Source organism: Pomacea canaliculata, linkage group LG7 (genome assembly GCF_003073045.1).
Source record: "Pomacea canaliculata isolate SZHN2017 linkage group LG7, ASM307304v1, whole genome shotgun sequence".
Lineage (NCBI taxonomy): Eukaryota > Metazoa > Mollusca > Gastropoda > Architaenioglossa > Ampullariidae > Pomacea > Pomacea canaliculata.
Window position 1 is genome coordinate 6,984,349 of NC_037596.1, and position 27,825 is coordinate 7,012,173.

General features: G+C 36.1%; 2 protein-coding genes across 51 annotated transcripts; both read left to right on the forward strand.

Moving 5' to 3' along the window:
- Positions 1-906: 906 nt before the first annotated feature.
- On the forward strand, positions 907-19,307 carry LOC112568085 (balbiani ring protein 2-like). Of its 50 annotated transcripts, XM_025245129.1 has the most exons (24): positions 934-1,262; positions 3,253-3,388; positions 3,796-3,884; positions 4,378-4,446; positions 5,092-5,127; positions 5,411-5,439; positions 5,707-5,736; positions 6,017-6,046; positions 6,314-6,342; positions 6,815-6,851; positions 7,061-7,096; positions 7,309-7,344; positions 7,557-7,592; positions 7,806-7,841; positions 8,053-8,088; positions 8,301-8,336; positions 8,612-8,641; positions 8,925-8,954; positions 9,152-9,187; positions 9,463-9,492; positions 9,776-9,805; positions 10,003-10,038; positions 10,251-10,286; positions 17,672-19,307. In XM_025245129.1, exons 1-24 carry the CDS (start codon positions 1,193-1,195, stop codon positions 17,783-17,785), a joined length of 1,113 nt encoding a protein of 370 aa, XP_025100914.1. In that variant the 5' UTR covers positions 934-1,192; the 3' UTR covers positions 17,786-19,307. The 50 variants fall into 50 exon arrangements, with proteins under 50 accessions (XP_025100932.1, XP_025100940.1, XP_025100931.1 ...); XM_025245138.1 differs by lacking the exon at positions 7,309-7,344 and having other exon boundaries at positions 924-1,262; XM_025245134.1 differs by lacking the exon at positions 8,925-8,954 and having other exon boundaries at positions 925-1,262.
- A 1,656-nt stretch (positions 19,308-20,963) lies between these two features.
- LOC112568089 lies at positions 20,964-26,647 on the forward strand. Its single transcript, XM_025245188.1, has 6 exons — positions 20,964-21,120; positions 23,251-23,386; positions 23,764-23,855; positions 24,341-24,403; positions 24,941-24,976; positions 25,532-26,647. Exons 2-6 carry the CDS (start codon positions 23,295-23,297, stop codon positions 25,624-25,626), a joined length of 378 nt encoding a protein of 125 aa, XP_025100973.1. The 5' UTR covers positions 20,964-21,120; positions 23,251-23,294; the 3' UTR covers positions 25,627-26,647.
- Positions 26,648-27,825: the final 1,178 nt, after the last annotated feature.

Here is a 27,825-nt window from a genome sequence, read left to right on the forward strand (position 1 = left end):
CCGTCGGTGTGTCTGTGTGCGCTTGTGTGTGTGTGTTTCTGTACATACATACGCAGGGCTTCTGCTAAAGCTAAATTCTTTGGGGTCCCAGGGACCCCTTCAGATTTCTAAGGGGTCCCAGGCTAACTTTAAGGGGTCCCTTTCCAAAGTTGAAAAAAAAAACAACAAATCAACTACTTTGTTCAACTGCCTTTCAGACACACAAAGCACTGTAATGTCTAGTCAGAAACGGCGAGATTTCAGGTTGAGAACCGCTGGGCTACGATGTCAGACACTACACTTATCCAATTTTGTATCTGTTCTTCGTCCAAATTTGAAGGGGTCCTCTGGGACCTCATTGATGAAAATTGAAGGGGTCCTCCGAACTTTTAATGCGTACTATACGCAATTTTTTGCGTAAGCAGAAGCCCTGCTGTCATACGTGTATATTTTCATGTATTTTTCAAGTACAAAAGAGTATCAGTCTATTCATTTCTGTATATGTACGTGTGTGTGTGTGTGTTAAGGTCGTTACAAATGTTCGTGAACCTCCTTGCTCTCATTTTCTGGAAGAAGGTCCATTGTCGTCGCCTCTCTCTCCATCCCTGTGTTCACGTGCTTTCTTGTCAGGAAGAACAAACAAGTCACATGGTACACAGTGTGTCACACACAGCCTCGCCTGGAAACTTGTCCACACTGCACCTCCAAAGTGTGAAAAGTTTGGCTAATTAGGAAGTAATACTTCAGTTTCTTACTGCTCATTGGTCTGATACAGAATGAAGCACCACAATGTCCTTACTGGCCTCTCAGGTAGATGGCTCTAATCCTGGTGGACGCGCTGATGAAATTAAAACCCCAAACTGCAGTCCATCCTGTTTGTCTTTGGGCGTTGCCTTCTCCATCTCAAAATTAAACTCACTTTAGACATTTGACAACTATAATTTTAAGCCTTAAATACTCTTCACTACCTAAAACAGTTAAGACAAGAAATGTTTAGAGAACATTTATCTGTTCTTGCTCCATCTATGGAGCTAGTGATTGCATGCTGGCGCTAAGACAAGTATCTCGCAGCACCGGAAGTTCGTATTGAGACCGGATATGCGAGTGAGCATGTCAGAGGTTTGACTAGTAATCATATTGGTTTTCGATTGCTTATTAGAAACATTAAGGAAGTAAACTGCTGCAAACAACCCTTAGAACTCGATCGGTTGAGATGATGATAGCAGCTGGAATGGGTTACCCCAGAGGTTTGCTGCAGCTACTTCTGGTCCTGACTTTCACAGGTTTGTTGTTAATTTGTCTTATTGGTTCAATCATTTTGCTTGAAACTTATTGTATTGCTTGTAAACCAGACAGCGATCTAAATAACTAATTATTGAAGATTTACATAATTACATAACTGATTTCTACTGTACAGCACAATGATGCTCTCGATAATGACAAAGTTAACATTATTTTGATGAAAAAACAATACAAACCCCACTTACTATGATTAATTGCCATCTAAGGACAAGCTGGTCTTAGCTTCGATACTTAAACAATAGTATAGACTAGTGTTTCTCAAAGTATGTCAGACCGCAGACCAGTTAACTCAAACCCAAAAAAAATACGTCTGACCACCGAGGTCTAAAATCCCTCTGTACAGTTAATTTCAAATTTAAACTGCCGCATTCGTTTCGCTACAATTCAAAACTAAATGTATTTTTTTACATTAGTATAGTAATAAGTTTAGATAAAGTTACACACTTCACAAAGTACACATACTAATAAAAACTAGACACATACTAAAGATTGTCAGCCGCCAACCACCTGACATGCGCGCAGACCACACTATGAGAAGCACTGGTATAGAGGACTGAAAGACAGAAAATGAGTAGAGTTATGTATATTTAATATAATGGACATAGACACAATATGTAACTCAAGTAATAATCACCGTCACTGATAAAAACTGGACATTACTAACTCCGCATCAACACCCACTTTAAATCTTCTAAGAACCAAATAACAAAACTCCGATTGGACATTTAAAATTACTAACTCGCATTATCCCAGTCACTCTCACTCTTAATTACTTATGTTCAAACGTTACTAAAGCTCTCAAGCCTTCTAAAACCAAATCGTTCCAAGGTCAGGTCTTATCTTGAACATTCAGAGAACAATAAATCCATCCTGTCTTCGCGATGTCGGAGGATTAGGATTATTATAATCATCGAATGTGTGAGGAGCTTGGTACCAGCTTGGCTAGCGCAACACTTGTGTTAGCTGGAATAATACAAATTTTCAAGTGACAGCAGCTAGGAAATAACCACAAAGGCGAGCGGGGAAACGTTTGTCTCACATGGTGCGGAAGGAGACATGTGAAAGCGAGGTCCCCCTCCCTCCAGTGCCACGTAGTCGACCGCTTAACGTCTTACGTTTCCCAGACGTAGATGTCACGGAAAGCCGAAAAGCTTAGCGACTCAAGCAGACTTTGCAGAGACTATAATATTATTATATACACAGCACACACTAGCCCTGTATTCACTCATGGGCCATCATCCATGAATGGGTCGTATGAAGCTGATTACGGAGCCCGCTGGTTGAAAACTGTAATTTGCAATATAATGTTTTATCCAGTTCTTAAACATAGTCGACCCTGAGTAATAGATTATCATTATCAATCAATCTTGGTGGATGCTCTATACTTTGAAAGCCACAGAAAGCAAGCAAGCAGCAGCAGCAACAACAACAACAACAACAACAACAACAACAACAACACAACAACAACAACAACAACAACAACAACACCGAGAGAGACAAAAACGACAACAGAAAACAACAGCAAAAACAACCTATCTTGTTTCATGACTATCATAATCTTCAAATTGTAACACCTATATTAAACAAATTATTACCTTGACTAGGTAAGGTGTTTCAGGTAGAGCAAAAGAGCAGATAAACCTCCAGGATATAACAATAACAAAGACATCGAATACCACGTTTAATAGATTCTGTTACGAAAAAAAAAACAACCTTAGCATTCCTTTATGAAGACTTATTTTAAAAAACAGAAAGAAAATTTCTAAGTTTAAATAAGATGTTTGTTGTATATCTTTGTATCTGTCTATTCTCTGACTAATACCTGCATGTAGCTTTACAGACTTACTGTCTTCTGTTAACCGATTTGTCAAACACAGACGAATGTTGATGTTATTTGCAAGCCTGAATGTTGATGTTATTTACAAGCCTGAATGTTGATGTTATTTACAAGCCTGTCAACTTTGTCCTCAGCTGTTGGCACACAAGCACATTGTGGAAGTGATGAAATTGATGAGATGCGTCCATGTGTTTCTCCTCACATGAGGAAATTAGCTCCACTGATCAACGCTTTTTGTAACCATTATTTAATCACACAAGATCTTTGCAAGTGTGTTTACAGAGTACCTCATGTCTTATTCTCTCTGACTATGTTTGAATTAGTGATAATGTTCACTGCTTCTGCTTCTTTTTATTTTTGTTATTGTCATTATTATCATCATCGTTGTCGTCGTCGTCGTTATCACCATCATCGTCGTCATTGTATTTTTCCCGTGATTTTAATAATTAGCTGTATAATTTCATACTTCCGTATACAATTTATTTGAAAACGTTTTTCTTTTTTATAATAAGCCGCAGCAAACAACAACAGTTCAATTACCACTAAGAGCTTTCCTTATCTTGAGATCAGTTGTTTACTAACTAAAGTTTCTCACTATAATATTGCTCCTGTCTATTCATTTTACAAGAAATGAAAAAAATTATAAGGTATTTATGTCTGGAAATGTATATTTGCAGCGTCTTTAAACAAATCAAGGACTGCGCAAGCAGAAAAGATATCGCAGAATGCGTGGAGTACAATGTCTTTGAAGAGCTCAGTCAATCCGGTGTGTTTTCGGTTTCGAGTGCATCTAATTTACATAGACTAAAGAAGGTGTAAAGTATGTTTATAAGGACAAAAGATATTCTTGTCTATGCTTTACCATATTTTGCCTAGATATTGGCAAGAATACAGAGAAAAGCAACGTTTAACGTCCTTCCTCCCCATTAACGGTGACTGGGTAAAGAGTACATTCAAGTTTTGAGTCAGCTTTATGGATGAAACCTAAAGAAAACAGCAAAGCAATGGCAAAAGATTAGGCCACATTCAAAAGAAGGAGCGATAACACTAATACTTTTATTAATATTGTCATAAAGGTTGTAATGGAACCAGTGTTTCTTCAGGCAATGGCATACTTTTCTGATGACTGCCTATTGCCGTTCTCTATTTAAGCAATAGATTGTGTAATTTTATTTTTTAACCATTACCCTTTGTAATTTACTGACTAAGCATTTAAATAGTTTATACCTCTGTTTCTCTTTACATTACATGTGTCTTAGGGAAAGGTTATAGTTGTGGTCTGATGGATTTCCAAGACAAGTGCGGCAACGCTACAATGATCAAAAAGAGTATTTTGTTTATTTTGATTATTACAGCAGTAAAAGTACAAACGCTGTTCAATTATACGTGATCATCATCTTTGAACTGAAAATTAATAAAATAAATAAAATGTAGACTATCAGTTTAGACCATAGACTTTAGAAAGATGCGGACAAAATATGTTTCATGTGACAAACAGTTATCAGTAAATGTATTTTTGTCATAGATGTTTTAAACACCTCTTTCTTTACATTATGCAAACGATCGCACTTAATCTTTTCTTTTTTTTCTGCACTTCATCAGCTCTAGTAATATCATAGTGATACTTAAGCTGTAAGTATAAAGGGAAACAAGGTTGCCCCGCACTCCAACACGTCCATTCCCTCCTTTTTCGACAATCGTTCTTCGGGCCATAGATGTGGTTTAGATATATAGGCATTATCCAGTACATATTCATAGATCATAAGCCAGTATAAATGAGATGGAAAAAAAACGTTTGAACATTTAAGGATTTGCACAAGTGTTGGCTGCATATCTTGAGGACTTATTCAAAGTAGCAGTAGGAACAATATGTTATGGACTAATAAATTTCCTATAGAGCTATAACTAAACAAAATTTCTCGAAAAAGTATTCAATAATTTTCGCACAATATGCTTTGTGTCTCATTTGACAGAAACTGCAACTATCAGAAAAGCCCGAGCATCTAAGGGTAAGGCTTACTTTACTGATTATCATGATAAAGGTGTATTTTTAACAAATTGCATGTACACAAACAATCATTTATCCCGCTGCTCACGGGGTCTGAACCAAAATGCATTAAATTCTGTCGTGTACACGTAACAATCCTAACCCATCTTTGTATATCCGCCATTAACATGTGTAGCCCATCATCGTCTCCTACAGACATGGGGGTACATATCTACTGTCTTTAAGTCCAGGACTTACTTATCTCCAGAAGTTTAAATGTATGATTTTGGTGTCTCATTTGACAGAAATGAAGACGAGACAGAAGACCATGAGGGTAAGATTTACTTTTCTGATTATCATGATAAAGGTGTATTTTGAACTAATTGCATGCAATCATGTAATCCACTCCTCATGGGGTCTTAACCAAAATGCATTAAATTCTGTCGTGTACATGTAACAATCCTAACCCATCTTTGTATATCCGCCATTAACATGTGTAGCCCATACTCGTCTTCCTACAGACATGTACATATCTACTGTCTTTTATGTCAGGTACTTATCTCCAGAGGTTTAATATATGATTCTGTGTCTCATTTGACAGAAACTGCAGACGAGACAGAAAACACTGAGGGTAAGCCTTACATTTTCTGATTATCATGATAAAGGTGTATTTTTAACAAATTGCATGCAAACAAATAATCATTTATCCCGCTGCTCACTGGGTCTTAACCAAAATGCATGCATTAAATTCTGTCGTGTACATGTAACAATCCTAACCCATCTTTGTATATCCGCCATTAACATGTGTAGCCCATCCTCGTCTTCCTACAGACATGTACATATCTAATGTCTTTTATGTCAGGTACTTATCTCCAGAAGTTTAATGTATGATTCTGTGTCTCATTTGACAGAAACTGAAGACGAGACAGAAGACCATGAGGGTAAGATTTACTTTTCTGATTATCATGATAAAGGTGTATTTTGAACTAATTGCATGCAATCATGTAATCCACTCCTCATGGGGTCTTAACCAAAATGCATTAAATTCTGTCGTGTACATGTAACAATCCTAACCCATCTTTGTATATCGCCATTACATGTGTAGCCCATACTTCGTCTTCCTACAGACTGTACATATCTACTGTCTTAGTATGTCAGGGTACTTATCTCCAGAAGGTTTAATATTGATTCTGTGTCTCATTTGACAGAAACTGCAGACGAGACAGAAAACACTGAGGTAAGCCTTACATTTCTGATTATCCATGATAAAGGTGTATTTTTAACAAATTGCATGCAAACAAATCATTTATCCCGTGCTCACTGGGTCTTAACAAAATGCATCAAAAAAATTGTACATGTAACAATCCTAACCATCTTTGTATATCCGCCATTAAAATGTGTAGTCTATCCTCGTACTTCTACAGACATGTACTATCTAATGTTTTATGTCAGGTACTTATCTCCAGAAGTTTAATGTATGATTCTGTGTCTCATTTGACAGAAACTGAGACGAACAGAGACACTGAGGAAAGCCTTACATTTTGATTATATGATAAGCTTTTGAACTAATTGCATGCAATCATGTATTCCGCTCCCTCATGGGGTTACCAAATGCATTAAATTCTGTCGTGTACAATTACCAATTCTAGCCCATCCTTGTAATCGCCATTAACATGTGTAGTCATCCCGTCTTTTTGTCTCATTTGACAGAAACTGCAACTGGCAGAAAAGCCATACCATCTAAGGGTAAGCTTTACTTTTCTTATTATTATGATAAAGGTGTTTTTTAACAAATTGCATGCAAACAAATAAACATTTATCCGCTGCTCACGCGGTCTGAACGCAAATGCATGATGCATTAAATTCTGTCGTGTACATGTAACATTCTAGCCCATCCTTGTATATCCGCCATTAACATGTGTAGTCCATCCCCGTCTTTTTGTCTCATTTGACAGAAACTGCAAATGCCAGAAAAGCCAAACCATCTAAGGGTAAGCTTTACTTTTCTTATTATTATGATAAAGGTGTATTTTTAACAAATTGCATGCAAACAAATAAACATTTATCCCGCTGCTCACGGGGTCTGAACGCAAATGCATGATGCATTAAATTCTGTCGTGTACATGTAACAATTCTAGCCCATCCTTGTATATCCGCCATTAACATGTGTAGTCCATCTTCGTCTTTTTGTCTCATTTGACAGAAACTGCAACTGGCAGAAATGCCAAACCATCTAATGGTAAGCTTTACTTTTCTTATTATTATGATAAAGGTGTATTTTTAACAAATTGCATGCAAACAAATAAACATTTATCCCGCAGCTCACGGGGTCTGAATGCAAATGCATGATGCATTAAATTCTGTCGTGTACATGTAACAATTCTAGCCCATCCTTGTATATCCGCCATTAACATGTGTAGTCCATCCCCGTCTTTTTGTCTCATTTGACAGAAACTGCAACTGGCAGAAATGCCAAACCATCTAAGGGTAAGCTTTACTTTTCTTATTATTATGATAAAGGTGTATTTTTAACAAATTGCATGCAAACAAATAATTATTTATCCCGCTGCTCACGGGGTCTGAATGCAAATGCATGATGCATTAAATTCTGTCGTGTACATGTAACAATTCTAGCCCATCCTTGTATATCTGCCATTAACATGTGTAGTCCATCCCCCGTCTTTTTGTCTCATTTGACAGAAACTGCAACTGGCAGAAATGCCAAACCATCTAAGGGTAAGCTTACTTTTCTTATTATTATGATAAAGGTGTATTTTTAACAAATTGCATGCAAACAAATAAACATTTATCCCGCTGCTCACGGGGTCTGAATGCAAATGCATGATGCATTAAATTCTGTCGTGTACATGTAACAATTCTAGCCCATCCTTGTATATCCGCCATTAACATGTGTAGTCCATCCCCGTCTTTTTGTCTCATTTGACAGAAACTGCAACTGGCAGAAATGCCAAACCATCTAAGGGTAAGCTTTACTTTTCTTATTATTATGATAAAGGTGTATTTTTAACAAATTGCATGCAAACAAATAAACATTTATCCCGCTGCTCACGGGGTCTGAATGCAAATGCATGATGCATTAAATTCTGTCGTGTACATGTAACAATTCTAGCCCATCCTTGTATATCCGCCATTAACATGTGTAGTCCATCCCCGTCTTTTTGTCTCATTTGACAGAAACTGCAACTGGCAGAAATGCCAAACCATCTAAGGGTAAGCTTTACTTTTCTTATTATTATGATAAAGGTGTATTTTTAACAAATTGCATGCAAACAAATAAACATTTATCCCGCTGCTCACGGGGTCTTAACCAAAATGCATTAAATTCTGTCGTGTACATGTAACAATCCTAACCCATCTTTGTATATCCGCCATTAACATATGTAGTCTATCCTCGTCTTCCTACAGACATGTACATATCTACTGTCTTTTATGTCAGGTACTTATCTCCAGAGGTTTAATATATGATTCTGTGTCTCATTTGACAGAAACTGCAGACGAGACAGAAGACTCTGAGGGTAAGCCTTACATTTTCTGATTATCATGATAAAGGTGTATTTTTAACAAATTGCATGCAAACAAATAATCATTTATCCCACTGCTCACTGGGTCTTAACCAAAATGCTTGATGCATTAAATTCTGTCGTGTACATGTAACAATCCTAACCCATCTTTGTATAACCGCCATTAACATGTGTAGCCCATCCTCGTCTTCCTACAGACATGTACATATCTACTGTATTTTATGTCAGGTACTTATCTCCAGAAGTTTAATATATGATTCTCTGTCTCATTTGACAGAAACTGCAGACGAGACAGAAGACTCTGAGGGTAAGCCTTACTTTTCTGATTATCATGATAAAGGTGTATTTTGAACTAATTGCATGCAATCATGTATTCCGCTCCTCATGGGGTCTTAACCAAAATGCATTAAATGCTGTCGTGTACATGTACCAATTCTAGCCCATCCATGTATATCCGCCATTAACATGTGTAGTCCATCCCCGTCTTTTTGTCTCATTTGACAGAAACTGCAAATGCCAGAAAAGCCAAACCATCTAAGGGTAAGCTTTACTTTTCTTATTATTATGATAAAGGTGTATTTTTAACAAATTGCATGGAAACAAATAAACATTTATCCCGCTGCTCACGGGGTCTTAACCAAAATGCATTAAATTCTGTAGTGTACATGTAACAATCCTAACCCATCTTTGTATATCCGCCATTAACATATGTAGTCTATCCTCGTCTTCCTACAGACATGTACATATCTACTGTCTTTTATGTCAGGTACTTATCTCCAGAGGTTTAATATATGATTCTGTGTCTCATTTGACAGAAACTGCAGACGAGACAGAAGACTCTGAGGGTAAGCCTTACATTTTCTGATTATCATGATAAAGGTGTATTTTTAACAAATTGCATGCAAACAAATAATCATTTATCCCACTGCTCACTGGGTCTTAACCAAAATGCTTGATGCATTAAATTCTGTCGTGTACATGTAACAATCCTAACCCATCTTTGTATATCCGCCATTAACATGTGTAGCCCATCCTCGTCTTCCTACAGACATGTACATATCTACTGTATTTTATGTCAGGTACTTATCTCCAGAAGTTTAATATATGATTCTGTGTCTCATTTGACAGAAACTGCAGACGAGACAGAAGACTCTGAGGGTAAGCCTTACTTTTCTGATTATCATGATAAAGGTGTATTTTGAACTAATTGCATGCAATCATGTATTCCGCTCCTCATGGGGTCTTAACCAAAATGCATTAAATGCTGTCGTGTACATGTACCAATTCTAGCCCATCCTTGTATATCCGCCATTAACATGTGTAGTCCATCCCCGTCTTTTTGTCTCATTTGACAGAAACTGCAACTGGCAGAAAAGCCAAACCATCTAAGGGTAAGCTTTACTTTTCTTATTATTATGATAAAGGTGTATTTTTAACAAATTGCATGCAAACAAATAAACATTTATCCCGCTGCTCACGGGGTCTGAACGCAAATGCATGATGCATTAAATTCTGTCGTGTACATGTAACAATTCTAGCCCATCCTTGTATATCCGCCATTAACATGTGTAGTCCATCAGCGTCTTTTTGTCTCATTTGACAGAAACTGCAACTGGCAGAAAAGCCAAACCATCTAAGGGTAAGCTTTACTTTTCTTATTATTATGATAAAGGTGTATTTTTAACAAATTGCATGCAAACAAATAAACATTTTTTTTTTTAATTTTTGCTATTGCCTCTCTCTTTTTTTTTTCCTTTTTTTTTAACATTTATTTTCCATTAACACATTACATTACATGACAAAATCATCCAAATCATATTCCTTGAATTATAACGAGCATACATAACAATATCACATACATTAAATAGTGCCAGACATTTTTGCCCCCAACATTTTGTGCAGGACTCTGATTTAAAGTAATTTCAATATACTATCTAGTATCTAACAACTAGCTTTCTTTTTAACATATATAAACATTTATTTTTCTCATTATTATTATTTGCACATTATTTTATTTATTTATTTTTGAATATATAATTATTTATTCTTCATTTACCTATTAATCATATGGCATATTCTATGTTTAAGCCTTTCACTCCACTGCACTATAATGACTATACCATATATAACAATATAAAAGACATATAAGGTAGTGTATATCAACATGTATGAAAGTCTAGTCACTGCTTAAGTTTTGGTCAACAAGTTGCATATAAGGTAGCCAAAGTTGTACAACTTTTTCTTCTTTCATTTCCAGGCGTGCATTAAATATTTTAATTTTATATCTATATTGCAGTATCTGAATGAATGGTTGCAACTGAGGTGTGGTTTTTTTGAATCTGCAAGAGTATATGTATAATTTAGCAAGTAATAAGATTAAATCCAGTACATCATCTGTCTTAAAGTTATTACTGCATCCAAATAAAACCAGGTGTTCACTTAATATCATCCTTGTCATAATCCCACATTTGTTTGACACATAATTTTGAAAGTTTTGCCAGAAATCTTGAACACATTTACATTTCCAAAAAATATGTTGAATGTTTTCTTTTTCACATCTACAATAGTTACAGAAATCATCAATTTCTAGACCCATATTAAATAAAGCTATTTTTGTCCCCAGTATTCTATGCAAGACTCTGATTTGGAGCCATTTTAATTTAATATCTTTAATCTTGGCTACTTTCCTGAAGATAATGTGCCAATCTACATTTCTATTTAGTCTTGTATCCCATTTGGAGCAACAGTTAGGCACATGTGTATTAGTTACCATGTTATCATAGTACAGTCTTGCACCTTTCTGTATAGATTGAATTACACTAAGAGTTTTATTTGTATCATAGGCAAGCGGTGATGGATCAGTTGCATTCTCTCTGTCTTGATGCATATATTCCTTTATGGCTTCTATGCAACCATTTAGAGAGACAAAATTAATGTTTACATCATATATCCTTTTAACATCTTGACATGATAGAAAATTTCCTCTTTCATCCAGCAAGTGTTTAATTAAATATATCCCTTTGTCTACCCAACTTCTATACAGAAATGGTTTATTCCCAATCTTAATTTTATTGTTACAAAATATAAGCTCTGATATAATCTCTTCAATATGTTTACACACAACACTTTCTCCAAATATCTCATACGCTTTCAAAACATCCGTCCAGAAACTATTTACAGTTACAAAAGAGCCAACTGCTGGGCCAAGTTTGTCTAGGTAATTTAGCATTTTATGTGAGGACATAATAATCATTTTCCAGCTATGACTGGTTTTCTTTATGTTCGGCAACCATGTTAGTTTTAAGGCATTCATATAAGTTCTAACATCAGGTATGTCAATCCCCCCATTATATACTTTTTTAATAGACACTTTTCTGCTAATTTTATCCTTTTTCCACCCCACACAAAACTGAAATATAGATTTTTTGAATGTTGTTAACAATATGATCTGGGGGATTTGGCAGCAATAACCATAAGTGTGTTAATTTTGACAAGATTAAGGATTTGAGTATTGCTACTCTTCCTAATGGAGTTAACTGTCTTTTCAGCCAAATCTTGTACAATGTTGTAATTTCGGCTAGCTTACTATCATAATTTAACTTTATACATGCTTTTAGATTATTAGTAAACCAAATACCAAGAATTTTGAACTCTCCTGGGTTCCACTGCATCTGTAAATGGGGTAAATACTTAGCTGATGAATTTGCTTTGCTTCCCAGCCATATTGCACTTGATTTTTCAGTGTTCAGAACTAAACCAGATATTTTTTCAAACAATTTTAATGTATTCATTGATTCTTCAAAAGACTGTCTATCACCCTCTAAAGTCAATTCTGTGTCATCTGCATTTTGTACAATTTTAGTTTCGCTATTTTGGATTTTTATACCTTTTATGTATGTATTTTTTCTAATCATAATAGCTAGAATTTCTACACATAAGATGAATATATAAGGCGAAATTGGGTCCCCCTGACGGCATCCTCTTCTAACATAGAACCATTCAGACAATGTGCCATTAACTGACACACTAGACTTGATATTTGTGTAGAAAGTGCTTATCCACTTACAAGACTGTGAACTAAAACCAAAAAATTCAAAACTTTCAGCATGAAGCTCCAGCTAATCCTATCGAAGGCTTTTTCAAAATCAAGACATACCAACAAACCAGATTATTTATATTAAAATGTTCAATCAAATCGTATATCAGCCTTATATTATCCCTAGGTATCTCCTGTAGACAAAACCTGATTGGTCTTCGTGAATTAGAGATGATCAAACCTTTTTCATTCTGTTTGCAATGCATGTTGAGCCAATCTTATATACCACATTTAGTAAAGTAATTGGTCTCCAGTTTTTAATTTGGTCTCTAGGTTTATCTACTTTGGGAATGCATATGATTACACCTTCTTTTTGTGTAGAGGATAATTCACCCTTACTAAAACCTTCATTTAGAGATCTAACAATGAAAGGTCCAAGTTGTTTCCAAAAGACCTTAAAAAATTCCATAGTGAATCCATCACTCCCTGGGCTTTTCCCATTACCCATATTTTTAACTGCCTGGCTCGCTTCTTCTAAAGTGATATTTCCATCCAACAAATTGAGTTCAAGTTGTGTAAGTTTTGATATATCTTCTTGGATATTAGTAAAGCTAAAGTCCTGAACATCGCTCTCTCTGCGCACAGGTTGGAAAAAGAATTCTCGCACTTCTGCTCTTATTTCTTCAGTTTTTCTAATACTTTCCCCATTTTGCTTCTGTAATTTCTGAATTTGCTTACTTACATAATTACGTTTTTCCAGTGAACAGAAATAATTACTTACTTTCTCTCCATCTGCTATCCACTTTGCCCTGGAGCGAATCAGTACACCCTCCATTCTTTTTTCTCTTAAACTAATGAGTTCTCTTTTATTCTTTTCAAGTTCAAGGACTTCTTCTTCTTTTAACTTATCTTTAATTTCTAACCGTGTAATTTCTTTTTCTAATATTTTTTCTTTATCATTATTTCTTTTCTTTTCTTGCTAGAGTAGGTCATTGTTTTCATTCTAATTTTCATTAGCATAGTATCTAGAAATGTTTGATCAGACACTACAAACTGTATTTCCATTGGGTGAATATTTTGCTAAATTCTCCCTGTCATATGGAACACTGAGTACTCTTCTGTCACTTCTTTAATGACAGTGTTTATTTGGGTTAGATAGTCTTTGTCCTTCAGATGTGAAGAGTTTAGCTTCCATAGATTAAATCTCCTTTCCTCTTGTTCTGTAGCTAATGACAAAGTAATCAGTGAATGGTCCGTACGGTAGCCCCGAGTAATATTTGCATCCATGACCAAATTTGAGAGCGAATCTGACATAAGGAAAAAATCTAATCTACTCTGTTGGAATGGTCTTTTCCTACGCCAAGTATATCTTAGTGCTTCTGGTTTAGTTCACGCCATATGTCTACTAAATCCATGTTTGTCATCATCTTATCAACTTGTTCTTGCCCTTTAATATTATTTTTATGTTTGTAATTATGACAGTCAAGTTGAAAGTTCAAAACAATGTTCCAATCTCCTCCAATAACAATATTTTCTACTCCTATCTGTTTAACATATTCTTCTACCTGAGAGTAGAATTTTGGGTCGTCTTTATTTGGCCCATAAACACTACCAATTAAAAACTCTTTCTCTAATGTTTTTATCACTGCCATCACATAATTTCCTCCATTATCTTTATAAACTTTTTTAATTGAAAATTCAAAGTTATTATTAAATAGAATTGCTACCCCCCTGGAGGAAGAAATATATGATGCGAATATGCAGGAGTGACCCCATTCTGCGGCAATCATTTTTTCCTCTTTATGTTCGAAATGTGTGTCCTGTAACAGGTAGATTGAATAAGACTTATTCCGTAAATAATGAAACACATCTCTCCTTTTTCGCATGTCCCCTAGTCCCTGACAATTCATTGATGCAAAAGTGAGTTGTAAGTCTGTATTCATATTGGAGTGAATAGAAAGGTACAATTAGCAGCAGCTAAAACTAATAGGTACTTAAACCAATATAAGCTCCCTTTTTGTACTTTTTGTTCTGCCTCTACTAACTGTTTCTGCAAACCTGCTCTAAAATTCATATTATGATTGGAAGGTGTAAAATAATACAGTATACAGCAGTGGCTAAATATATTTACCAAAAGTGACAGCATACAATGCAACAAGGATGAAATATGAATATTAATAAGTAAACTTATAATAAAAAAGCATACCCATAAAGACATATGTGGGGCAAGCCCAGGCACGACAAAAATCCAGCTTGACAAGAACTCAGACAAAAAGCACAAAAAACATAGCAAAAAATATGAACAAAAAATAAACAAACAAGCACAATAAACAGACAGTTCCTTATTATTGGGTTGGCATATCTTATCATAGTCACCGTTAATTGCCATAGGCGGTGATCATGTTTGCTGGCACTGGTGGTGGAAATTTCTAAATATTGGAAGAATCTAATACAAATAGCTTCAGGTTTGAGTACATGCGTTTTTACAAATCATGTCTACAACATTGGTTGGACAAATTTTCACAATTAATTGTTATAATATGTGTCTGGGTGTGTGCATACCTTCCCCAGTAGAATATTTCACAAGGAATAGCCACATTTTAACCATATATCATTGGAAGCAAGGAAAGGAAATCAGAGGAAATCTGAAGGCGTATCTCAAATAAGGGTGTGCACATTAATATTGATGCACTTACCAGTAAGCTGGTGTTGAGAAATAGAATTGTTTTTTGCACAAGTAATATATCCTTTATATACACACTTGCTCATCCCCTGCACACCTCAGTCACTTCATTCACGGTTTGTTGATCTGGTTGGGGCGAAACTGCTTCCGCGGCTGATGTAGGTGTAGTTGGGGTAGAATGGCTGGATCTTGAGAGCTGAGAGGGAGGTGTTGACAGTCCCTGCTGAGCTTTTTCTTTATGGGTCGGCTGCTGATGAATTTGCGGCCGGTGAACATGCTGCCTCTGAAGGGTATCCTGAGGAAAGCGTTGCGGGTTGCCCTCGCTCCTCCTTTGGTGTTGACTTCTTTGTTCGTTGTGTAACTCAGCTTCCTGTCTATGGGACTCGTGTCTCCACTTTTTATTTCTACCACACTGGAATCTCGAAGTTTTGCAAACAGCCTACCTCCTGCTGCCGACCATGCATCTACCACTCCTTCTTGTTGTTTGAGACGATTAAGTCTTTGGATGTTTAAATGTGTTAGGTCCTCAGCTATAACGACTCCTGATCCTTTCAATCGGCAGCGCGCTTTGATGACTCGTTCCTTGTCTTTTCTGGAGACAAATTTTACTATCACCGGTCTCGGTTTGCCTTGCTGGAGTCTCCCCACTCTATGCAGCGCTGAGATCTTGTGAGTGTTGATGTCTGGCAAACCAAGAGTAATGTTGACAACTTTAAGGAATTTTTGCTCACAATCCCAACTTGTTTCCTCCCTGCCATTATCCGGGAGGCCATGTATCCTCACAGAGTCTCTTCGCGAGTATTGTTCTAGAATCTAGATTGTTTATTTCTTCTTGCTGCTCTTTTGTCAGTGAGGTTAGCCCAGTGATTTCTTCTTTCATTTCTAACATTTGCATTTGAAGATCTTCTATTATTTTTTTTAAATCATCATTTTCTTTCCTTAGATCGAAGATAGTGCTCGATATGAACTCAATTTTGTTGTCTATATGTTCTTTGAGTGAGAGATGTCCGTCCTCCACTTGCTTGCACAAAACTTCTGTAACTCTTTGTAACTTCCCCAGTCGGTCTGCTATTTCACTGTTTGTAATGTTGGCAGCCGGAAAAACTTGGGTCAGGAGGGTTTGTCGGTCACTCGACTGAGATCGACATGTTTGACTGACACTGTTTGCCCTCTCTCGTTGTCTTCTCTCTCTTCCTTCCAATTCTCCAGTTGTTTGAGCAGACGTGTTCACAATACTTTCGTTTGTGCTGGTTACCTGTTTTCTTTTTTAATCATCGTTTATCTTTTTTGGACCCATTAGTCTTTCGTACAAACAAGTATTTTAAAACACAGGAGTAAGAACCCTACAGGGTAACCCCACACTGCTCAGCAACCCTCTACTTAGGTGATCACAATTCGCCGCCAATTTCACTGGCTTGCTCCAGTTTTTACTTTTTTTACCATAATTTCACTGAAAAAATTTTTTTTCCATGGGATTTTCTTAGACACAATCTACAGACTTGTATCCCGGATGTGCTGATCCACCAACACAGGCCATAAGAAGATTTTGTTTAGGTAAATAAATGCATTCTTTTACACCGAGGTACAGACGCGTCCTACCTCGACCATGATCATCGCTCACCCCCAACAAATAAACATTTATCGCGCTGCTCACCGGGTCTGAACGCAAATGCATGATGCATTTAATTCTGTAGTGTACATGTAACAATCCTAACAATCTTTGTATATCCGCCACTAACATGTGCAGTCCCTCCCCGTCTTCCTACAGACATGTATATATCTACTGTCTTTTATGTCAGGTACTTATACTTATCTCCAGAAGTTTAATATGTTATTTTGTTTTTTATTCAATAACTCAATCATTATTAAGCATGTCCTTCCCTCACTCATAACTGATAAATGTGCGCTCAATAATAATAATAATAATAATAATAATAATAATAACAATAACAATAATAATATAATAAGAATAAGAATAATAGGAGAGGTTGTTAGGAGTAATGTTTACAGGAGAGGTGTGTTTTCAGCGCAGGTGTAAAGGAGTCAATAGTGGGTAGGTGGCTGGTATGGACAGGGAGAGAGTTCCATTGTTTCGCTGCACAATAACTAAACATCCTGTGACCATATGTTGTTTTTTGGTGACAGGGAGAGTAAGGAGACGATCATCAGACGAAGAGCAAAGTTGTTAATTTATTTGCGCTTCTATATCATTCTGAGCTCAAAGAGAAACAGAATTAAAAAGAAATTATCATATTGTCCTTTCAATCTCAGTTATTTTTTCTTCACTTGCATTATCATGTTTCAGGTGCAGCTTCAACCCCACGTGCTTCTCTGGTCCCGGTGTTTGTCTTCACCATCTGTCTGCTTCTTATGTCGATGTAGCTTATGTAGTTTTGTGTCTTCTTTTGACACCTGCTAACGGCAGTTTTCTGTTGATTAATGTCTATATAGCCGTATAGCTTGTCTATATTTTACTTTCACTTGTCAACACTTTACTTGAGCAACATATCTGACACGTTTCCAAAATCTGAGTGTAGGTACATAACAACTGTTAAATATTCATTTGCTTAGTATTGTCTTAGAGATTATAAAATTTTCTCGTAAAGCCCTCAATTTTTTATACGCTCATAACCTTCTTAACTGGATGTGTAAGGTAGAAGACAAGGATTTATAAAATGTTTCAGTCAAGCTAACTTTGTTCAGTTTTGCCTTGCATTTCTTCCACTGCAGACGCGACCACTTTGTTATCTTAAATGATTTAACTGTAACCTTTATTTGTGTAACCTTTCCTGACAATAACCTTCCACTATTAATAGTGACACTTTGAGAGGTTAAAAGTTTTATTACATTTAACTTTTGTAATATTTAAAAGACTATATCAATCCATATTCGATGATTACGATTTTGTTCACTATTTAACTGCACATTTTTCTTCGGAAGATTTTATTTTTGATCATTGTGTTTTGTTTTAATAACAAGAAGAACACACACAAACACACTTTGTCTACTACCTTTTAACTGTGTGTAAGGGAAGACACAAAGCAATTATTTGGCAACTGCAGTTCTCTGGAATGAAGGAAGGATATATTTGTCCAATTGTTTATTCTCAAGTCAACCAACGAGGCCCTTCAAACCCGAAGTGTGCAAATTTTGATAAGTGCATGAAGGTTTTACACTTCTAGAACAATTCTACTCAGATTATTTTCCATATGTATAATACGAGCTGTATCATCTTCCTTAACAAAATGGGTATTTGATGTATACATTCAAATATTATTAACATTATCAGTAAAGCCAGGTAATGTTTTGAATTATACCCGATTTACCTGGGATGCGGATGTAGCTGAAGGATTATTTTTCTCCAAGAATTACACCGTCGTTGACATGAGATGTAGAGTTTACAACAAGAGGACTTCCTGAATGTAGTAATAAGCAGTTAGTAGGAGTGGATATGGGTGTAGCACTACAGGTCTAGCCGATGCACATTCTATCAGTTCTTCGACAATTTTTTTAAAGTTTTTCTTTGAAACGCTTGTATTGCTCTCGGTTATCTTTGCCTTTACTGTTACACGAATGTTTATTTCACAAACACATACACACAGACAAACACACACACACACACACACACACACACACACACACAAACACAAAAACAAACACACACACACACACACGCACGCGCGCTCGTGCGCTAACATACACAAAAAATTTGCCACAAATCACAGCGGACTTGTTTGGGTTATCAAAAGCATCTGAAAAGACTCAATTCTAGAGTTAGCAAAACGTTTATTTTGTATGAGACTGATACACATCAGTTTTTAATCTCCGATATAAATGCAGTTTTTTATTTATTCTTTTTTTTTATCATAAGTGAAATGAAATTACTGCATTTTGTCGTGTTTCTCTTATTCTGTTAGCAATAAAGAATCTGTTTTGCCCTCCTTCGTTCTTTTTGTCTTTACAAAGAGTGAAAGAAAAATCTGCATACTAAAGACCATCAGTATATGTCAAAGGCAGAACAAAAACCCGAAGGTGTATCTGTCAGAAAAAAATGTCCCAGAAAAACAAATAAAAGGCGATTCTTCATGTGAAAAGAGCTGTCCCTATACCTGTAGTCATCGCAACACTTATACGACCTTTACAAATATTGTTTGTGTTTCAGGAGGAAACACTGTGACAGGAAGTGCTGTTCTTTCTCGAGCCTCATTAGTCTTGTTAATGATGTACACGATCCTGCTAGTCTTGTTGCTTAGGATTTCCTAAAATGCGTGCTATGTGTCTTAGGCAAACGATTCTTAATGATTTCTTTTTTTTCCAGTATTAATACATTGCCTGTGATATATATATATAATTTGCTGTGTAAAAATCACATTCCTTTTTATAAACACGAATGACGTTTTCATTGTAAGTTTTATACTTAAAAAATCTAGATATGCATTATGAAGTATGCACACTGTTTTCGTCGAATCAAAGATTATAATAAAGGAGTGAAAGAGGGGGGGGAAGGTGTTTTACACCTAACCAGCAACTAAGGCTATATATATATATCACATCAAGACAGCCAGTCTAAGAAGTGAAAAGCAAAATACATTTATATAATTATAGATATGTAAAAATTTCAACATGTGTGTGTGTGTGTGTGCAAATGTAAAACTTAGTTCACACGTTCACAGAATACAACCTGTCAGCTATTGTTTTGGTGTTGCTGCCTTCTGTTATAATACTACTGCGACCACAGATCTACGTCGGTCGCAACACAATCTATAAGGGACGAAACTCTTCCCTGCCTTTACAGCTCGCTTACCTCCCTTTAAATGCGAAGCATTATTTTCAGGGCGTGTGCTGCGCTACCGTCAGTCTGTGTGTGTGCGCCTTGTATTTCTGTATGTGCACACGTGTATATTCTCATGTCTTTGTGCATTACAAAACAGGATTAGTATGTTTATTTGTCTATTTGTATGTACGTGTGTGTGTTGTTACGAATGTTCGTGAAGCTCCCTGCGGTAATATTATTTAACCTAAAATTAAACCAGCCAACACGCAGGAAAAAGGTCAATTGCTGTCCTCTCCTCCATCCTTATGTTCACGTGCTTTTCCTGTCAGGAAGAAACAATCAGTCACATGGTACACAGTGTGTCACACACTGCCTCGCATGGAACTTGCACACACTGCGTCATCCTAAGTGTGAAAAGTTTGGCTAATTAAGGAAGTACTACTTGAACCTCTTGCTGCTCATTGAATCTGACGCAGAAGGAAGACCATAAACTCCCTCGTGGCCTCTCAGGGCGGTGGCTCTAATGCTGATGGACGTGCTGATGACACTAAGACCTCAAATTGCAGTCAATCCTGTTTGTCTTTGGGCGTTGCCTTTTCTATCGCAAAAAGAAACCTCACTTTAGACATTTGACAACTATAACTTTTAGTCTTAACATACTGTTGACTGCCTAAAACAGTTATGACACGAACTGTGCAGAGAATTTTTTTTTCTCTTCTTACTCCGTCTAATGGAGCTGGTGACTGCATGTAGGCATTTAGTAAAGTATCTCGCAAAAGCGGAAGTTCGTTGAGACCGGATACATGTGAAAGCATGTCAAGGTTAGACTAATCATTCTGGTTTGCTAATGCTTATCAGTAACATTAAGGAAGTAAGCTGCTGCAAGCAAAATATTAAACTCGATCTGTTTTGAGGATGCTAGCAGCTGGAATGGGTTGCCAGAGGTTTGCTGCAGCTACTTGTGGTCCTGACTTTCACAGGTTTGTTGTTAATTTGTCTTATTCGTGGCAACTATTTGGCTTTGCTTTTTTTGTTCAGCTTGTAAACCAGACAGTGATTATACAACTAATGATTATAAATTTACATAATTAGAATAACCGATTTTAGACTGTATCGCTAAAGACAGTTGAAATATCTTTAGCAGCATAAAAGTATTTAGTAGGGTCCCAGTATTGTATGTCAGAAAGTAGTGAGACGATAATTGGTTTATATTATGACTAGAATTACTAGACATATAGAACACATGAACACTAGGCAGACTCAATACAGAATCATCCCTGTTCTCAGCAAGTAAAATGATGCTGCCACCACAATAGGAACTCCATGCAAGAGCATACTGGCTTCATGCTTGGTAGATTCACAATTTGAAAAGTATTGAAGAGCCATGATAGAAAAAAAAAGTAGCATAAGTGGTATTCCGTATACAGCTTGGTTTAGTTAAGAAGTTGTCTGGCAGTCAGTCACACATGTGCGTGACAGGATATTTAAGACTAGAAAGATCTACTTATTAACAGTCTGCCCAAGACCTCAACACCAATCAACCAGCAGATTTTTCAAGCAAATGTTGTGTTCTTCAGTAAGCCCTCTCTACTGTATAACATCTTCATGAACAGGATGTCAGAAATAATACACAAGCACATTTGGTGTTTCTGTACGTTGGAGACCAATATTTTTACTGCGTGTATTTTTAAAGGCGACTTTGAACTAGAAGCAGGTAATAAAACACATCTGAAAGACATCTTCGGAAGAACTACAGACTAAATGTGCATTTAGCACCAAGTATTACACACAAATAGTTCACATAGCTCATTCACTAATGGAAATGGTGCATTTTTTAACGACAAACAACGATTACTAAAAGTCTCCATTTTTTTTTTAACTTAATAGTTCAAATGTCAGGACATATCTTGAGAGTTCAGAGAACAACGCATCTCGTCGCAATCCTTCATATCAGCGGATCATTACTAGCAGCGAATGTGTAAATAGCTTGTAACAGATTCACTAGCGCACTTTTTTTCCTAGATGGAATAATAAATATTACGGAGTGACAGCAATTAGAAAATATCCACAAATGCGGGGATGGAAACGCTTCACATAGTCGTCGCATGTTACTTTTTCCAGACCAGGTGACTTTAGCCGAGTTTCCTTGACGAGGAAGCCGACAAGGCGTAGAGAACCAATCTTTGCAAAGACAATACTATATACACAGTACACATTAGCCCTGTATTCACTCATGGGCCCTACGCTACGATGTGTCGTATGAAGCTGATCCCTGACCCGGTTGGTTAAAAACTATAATACAAGCTTTTCATCTAGTTCTTAAACATATTCTATCCTGATTAATACACAAAAATTATTCATCAGTTTTGATGAATGATCTATACTATTTGCATAATCTATACTATTTGCATAATCAGTCGATGAAAGTCACACAAAACAAACAGCAGCAGCAACAATGACATCGTGAAGGACTAAAAATACAAGATAAACAGCGGCAACATCAACATTTCTTAGAACATTGTGACATCATGACCATAATCTCCAAAACATAATACCTTATATTAAACAAATCACTACCTTGACTAGGCCAGGTGATTTCTGATTCGATGTAACTCTATTTCACTATATAACCAGTACAATGTTTAATTTTTGCCACTTACTTGACGGCATTCACCACATTTATTATAAAGGACAGAATAATAGAGTGAAATGTGTTCCAAAAAAAAAAAGCAGGGCAAGGGTCAATTTGTAACAAAGATACGACAATGGCGAACACCAAGTAGTCACGGCAAAAACGAATGCAAACAGAAAAAAAATAAAAAGTCAATAACAGTTTCACCCTTTTCCCCAAAGGGCGGATAAACCTCGAGGACATAGCAGCAGCAACGACACCAACGACCACGTGGAATAGATTCTATTACTAAAGATACCTTACTCTCCATTATGAAGATTTCTTTTACACAATGGAAAGAGCATTTCTTGGTTGAAATAAGCTGTTTGTTGTATATCTGTTTATCTGTCTATTCTCTGACTACTTGCATATATTTTGAACAATGTTCAAACACTGACGAATATTGGTGTTATTTGCAAGCGTGTTATGTTGTCCTCAGCTGTGGGTACACAAGCAGAGTGCAACCATCAAGAAACTGTTCAGATGATTTCCTGTGTTTCTCCTTACATGGGGAGGTTGTTACCACTGGCCGGCGCTTCTTGTGACAAGGAGCTAATCTCACAGGATCTTTGCAAGTGTGTTCACATAGGACCTCATGTGCAATTGCACCTTGTTTTCTCTGGCTGACTGAATCTGCTCAAATTAGTGATTATGTTCACCCATCATCATCATCATCGTCGTCGTCGTCGTCGTCGTCATTATATTCTTGTTTCCCGTGATTATAATGAATAACTTGATAATTTAAGCATACTTGTACACTTCACTCGTAAACTTTGTTTTCTGTATTTACTAAATAAGCTGCGGCTAACATAAATTAAATTACAGCATAGACCTCATGATCTATTCTTTCCGAACTAAACTTCTTTGATGATACTATTGTTTATCTCAGTTAATTCTGCAATCAATTTTTAAAAAACCGTAATGTTTTCTTTCTGGAAATGTATCTTTGCAGAGATTTTAAGGAAATCGTGGACTGCGTCACCAGAAATAATATTTCATCAACATGCTTGGAGGTCGGTGTATCCAAACAACTCAAGCAATTTGGTGTGTTTTCGTTTTCAAGTGTATCTAATTTACAGGGACTAAACAAGATTTAAATCATGCTTACTTTCGCTTAAGGCCAAGGGACATTTTTCTCTATATTTTGCTATATTTGTCTCAAAAGATATTGACAACAATACACATAAGAGCAATGTTTCAAAATTTGAGTCCTCCCTCCAAGAAGACTAAATAGAAAATACACTAAATTTCTTGAGTAAGCTTTATGAATGAACACCTAAAGTAAATAGCAATATACTGGTGAAAGAACAGGGTCAAAAGAAGGGACGATAATAATAATTTAATATAGTCATAGAAGTAAAATCGCATTCCTGAAAAATAAAGCACAGACGCATATCAAAATGACAAATGATAATACAACTATTCAGAGTCAAATATCTTGATAACCGTCACCATTTGTATCTGACCTGCTATGGACTGACTACTGTATACCTTTGTTTCTGATTACCTCCAATTTGTCTCTTGGGCAGGTTTCGGTTGTACCGTAAGTGATTTCCAAGAAAAGTGCCGAAACACTTCTACCACTCAAGCAGGTAAATGTCTTATTACAGCAACAATAGTACAGAAGGCAATCAATAATTAAATACAATCATCATCCTAAAATGATGAAAATTAGTAAAATAAAATGCAGAATTTAGTTCCAGCTAAGATAGTAAAAATATAGGTAGTCTTGTAAAGACTTTATAAAGATGAGAAAAAATATGTTTCATGTGACAAGAAGTCATCAGAAAATCTATTTTTGTCATAAATATTTTAAACACGTTTGTTCTTTACATTATGTAAACGGGTATATATATATATTTTTTTTTACTTGAGCACTTTATCAGCGCTAGTAATATCGTAGTAATATCCCGGCTGTAAGTATAAAGAGAAACAAGGTTGCCCCGCATTCCAACGCGGTCATTCCTTGTTTTTTAGACAATCATTCTTCAGGCAAGAATACCAGACACTGGCAATTAAAGAGCTTTAAAAATAGGCATTATCTCTTACATATTTATAGATTATAAATCAGGTTCACTGACATGGAAAAAGCATTTCAACATTTACTGGTTTTCTTTTTCATGGCACAGGAGATTTCGTGCATTCGACAAAGCCAACTACTGAAGGTAGGAATCGGTTGTAACATATTAGACAGATATTTATTTGCAGGAGTGCTGGCTGCATATCTTGACGACTTACTTAATTAAAATAGCAGTAGGTACAAGAAGTTATCGACTAATACATTAATAATAAAACAAAAATAATTTGACGAACATGTGCTCAAAAATTTCGCACAATATGCTTTGTGTCTCATTTAGCAGAAACTGTAGCCCAGACAAGTATTTCAACAAATTGCTTTAAAACAGGAAAAATAATTTCCCCCGCTGCACACAGAAGTTTTAACGAAAACACAGGATGCTTTATGTTGTGTACATGTGAAAACCCGTTTGCAACATCTGTGTTTTTATAGTCGACATGTACACTCTATCTTTGTATCAATCAACATCTTTAGTTCAGCCTCGTATTTCTGCAGTCGACATGTACATAATGTCTTCTATGTCAGGGACTTAGACTAGTGGTAAACAAGATGTAAGAGGACTAGACCTCATTCGTCCTCTACGAATGGTCATTTTGTGGTTCCATATTCATTTTCTTCATTTAAAGTTTCATTTCTGTTTCAGGACAAACCAACAACGCAGGTGTCGCCGCAGTGACACTTGACTATCTCGCTCTGTTACCTGTCGCCACCCTCCTTCTCATGTTTATTGACATTTAGCTTGTGTAGTTTATGTTTTCTGTTATGTTTTCAACATCGTCTTTCTATATGCATTTTTTCAGCTTTATGTATATCATTCTGTTGCTTGTCAAAGCAATGCTAACACATTTCTAGTCAAGGTAAGTTAAAGAACCAAACAACTAAAAATATAATTTAAAAACTAAATTTTTATTACTTTGGTGTCAAGGAGGAAGAACAAGTACAAACTAAGCATATTTTTTTGAATTATTGCCTATTTAGTATTCCTCATTTATGAACAATATTACACATGAAGTTATTGTTCTTTCTTTCTATTGGTTAATCTTTAATAGCAGTGTCATATCTCTCTTCATGAAGATATTTTATATTAGAGTTTGATGTCTTGCAGCTTTTATTACTGTTACCTGTACATCACGTTTAATGTTTTTTTGAATATACTGTTGGTTATGTGATCGTGATAAAGATGGCTTTTGCTCATGATATCATTACAAATATTATCTGGACTTCCTGTACTGAGATTTTGCTAGCGATGAGTGTGTCTTGTGTTCAATAACTATTTCTTTTAATGTAAGCAAAAACCTAGAAACCTAGATTCTATGTCCCACTATGTCGAATTGTTAGCACGAAAGCTCATAATACCTGGCTGTCACAAGCTATCATCGTTTGAGCCACAATGTATGCTGAAAGTAAGATAAACAGTCTTTTTTCAGTAAAATCGTTGTTGTCATTTAATATGCACCTACTTCCGATGTAAACCAGCAAAGAATCCCTAGGTATGTCGGACGGACAATGAAGTAGTGGTCACAGACAGTGTCAACAGTGCACAGTATCTACATCTAACGTCACGCCTGAACGCCTCAGGGGCAAGAACTCTGACAGGACTGTGTGTGCGGGTGTTCTTGTTTATCTTCCTTACTAACATCTCTCATTATCTCTTGCTTCGGCGTGGGGTAGTCCTGTGTTTTCTCGTGGGCATATGTATATATGTTTTTTTTTTTTTTTTAATTTTTTATCTACACATGATTAAACTTTTTATCAAAACCGTTCAATATGTCTTTGTTGTGGTCTATGTTTATCAAAGGTACTGAGTGAGTGTGTGTGTGTTCGTGCCGACTGTAACAGCGGTTGCGAGCGTGCATCCGGCGACGCTGGGGGTCCCATGACATCTACAGTATACACATTGTACACGCACATAATGCTTGCACACTCACAAACTTATAAACTTAAATAATTTTTTACTAGTCAAAGTTTTTTTTTTCTCAACCTTTGGAAATCTAGAAAAGATTATGCTGGACACTGGTAGCCTTCGCAGGCAAGATCAGAGTATTTTGGGGTCGTCTATGGCCCGTGATCATAGAAAAGATTCTTCAAGAAACTGTTTTAGCCCCTAAGCTGATTTGCTTTACATCAACATGAGCAAAATAATGATAATAATAAATATAATAATAATAATCATTATCATTATCATCATCATCTCCGTCGTCGTCAGCGTCGTTGTAGTAGTAGTCGCATCGTCGTCGTTGTGTTGAGTACATCTTAGTACACGTAGCGATTAAACTCCGGTAAGCTTAAGCTTCGATAAGCGTAAGAAGACTTTTCATTTGTCAATCTAATCAGCTTATTTTTCCACATGTACACTTGATAATTTACGAACTTCATAAGCAGTACAAAAGTGAAATCAGTTTCGTGTACAAGTTTATTATGTTACAATTAAGACCTGCTTGGTAGAGCTGAACAGGTTGCTTTTAAATGTACTTTAAATGTAGGTAACTAAAATTATTTTCTGGATGATTTTTGGAATTTATCAATGCTATCATGAGATGTAGAGATTAATACAAATTTTACAAAGGCAGTTCCATGGTACGTGAGTACTAAATGGATAAGCAGATCATGATTGTAGAGATAAACATCTTGGCATAAGTACAGGTCGAGTGTTGAAATACTAATTTACACTGAATACATCCCCGCAGCTCCAATGCTTTTATCGAGTTTCTACTACTACTACTGCAAATGATAATAATAAAACTTAACAACAAAAACATATATAAAATAGCGACCTTCTCCACATCATGACTTAAAGGGCTTTACAGTAATAGAAGTTCATTTGTATTACATGGTTCACTTTTTAAAAGAAGAGTTTAGTGCATGTACAGGAAGAAATAGCAGTCCAATGAAGAAATAAAACATAAAGATGAAGAGGTGATGTGACACAGCAACACA

Bases quoted from the DNA above. Each gene is read 5' to 3' on its own strand.
- LOC112568085 (XM_025245129.1), top strand. From the start codon at position 1,193: ATGATGATAGCAGCTGGAATGGGTTACCCCAGAGGTTTGCTGCAGCTA. The intron at 1,263-3,252 runs GTTTGTTGTTAA...CTTTGTCCTCAG, and splicing joins TCTGGTCCTGACTTTCACAG to CTGTTGGCACACAAGCACAT. The intron at 6,852-7,060 runs GTAAGCTTTACT...CTCATTTGACAG, and splicing joins AAAAGCCATACCATCTAAGG to AAACTGCAAATGCCAGAAAA.
- LOC112568089 (XM_025245188.1), top strand. From the start codon at position 23,295: ATGATTTCCTGTGTTTCTCCTTACATGGGGAGGTTGTTACCACTGGCC. The intron at 23,387-23,763 runs GTGTGTTCACAT...GTATCTTTGCAG, and splicing joins ATCTCACAGGATCTTTGCAA to AGATTTTAAGGAAATCGTGG. The intron at 23,856-24,340 runs GTGTGTTTTCGT...TCTCTTGGGCAG, and splicing joins CAAACAACTCAAGCAATTTG to GTTTCGGTTGTACCGTAAGT.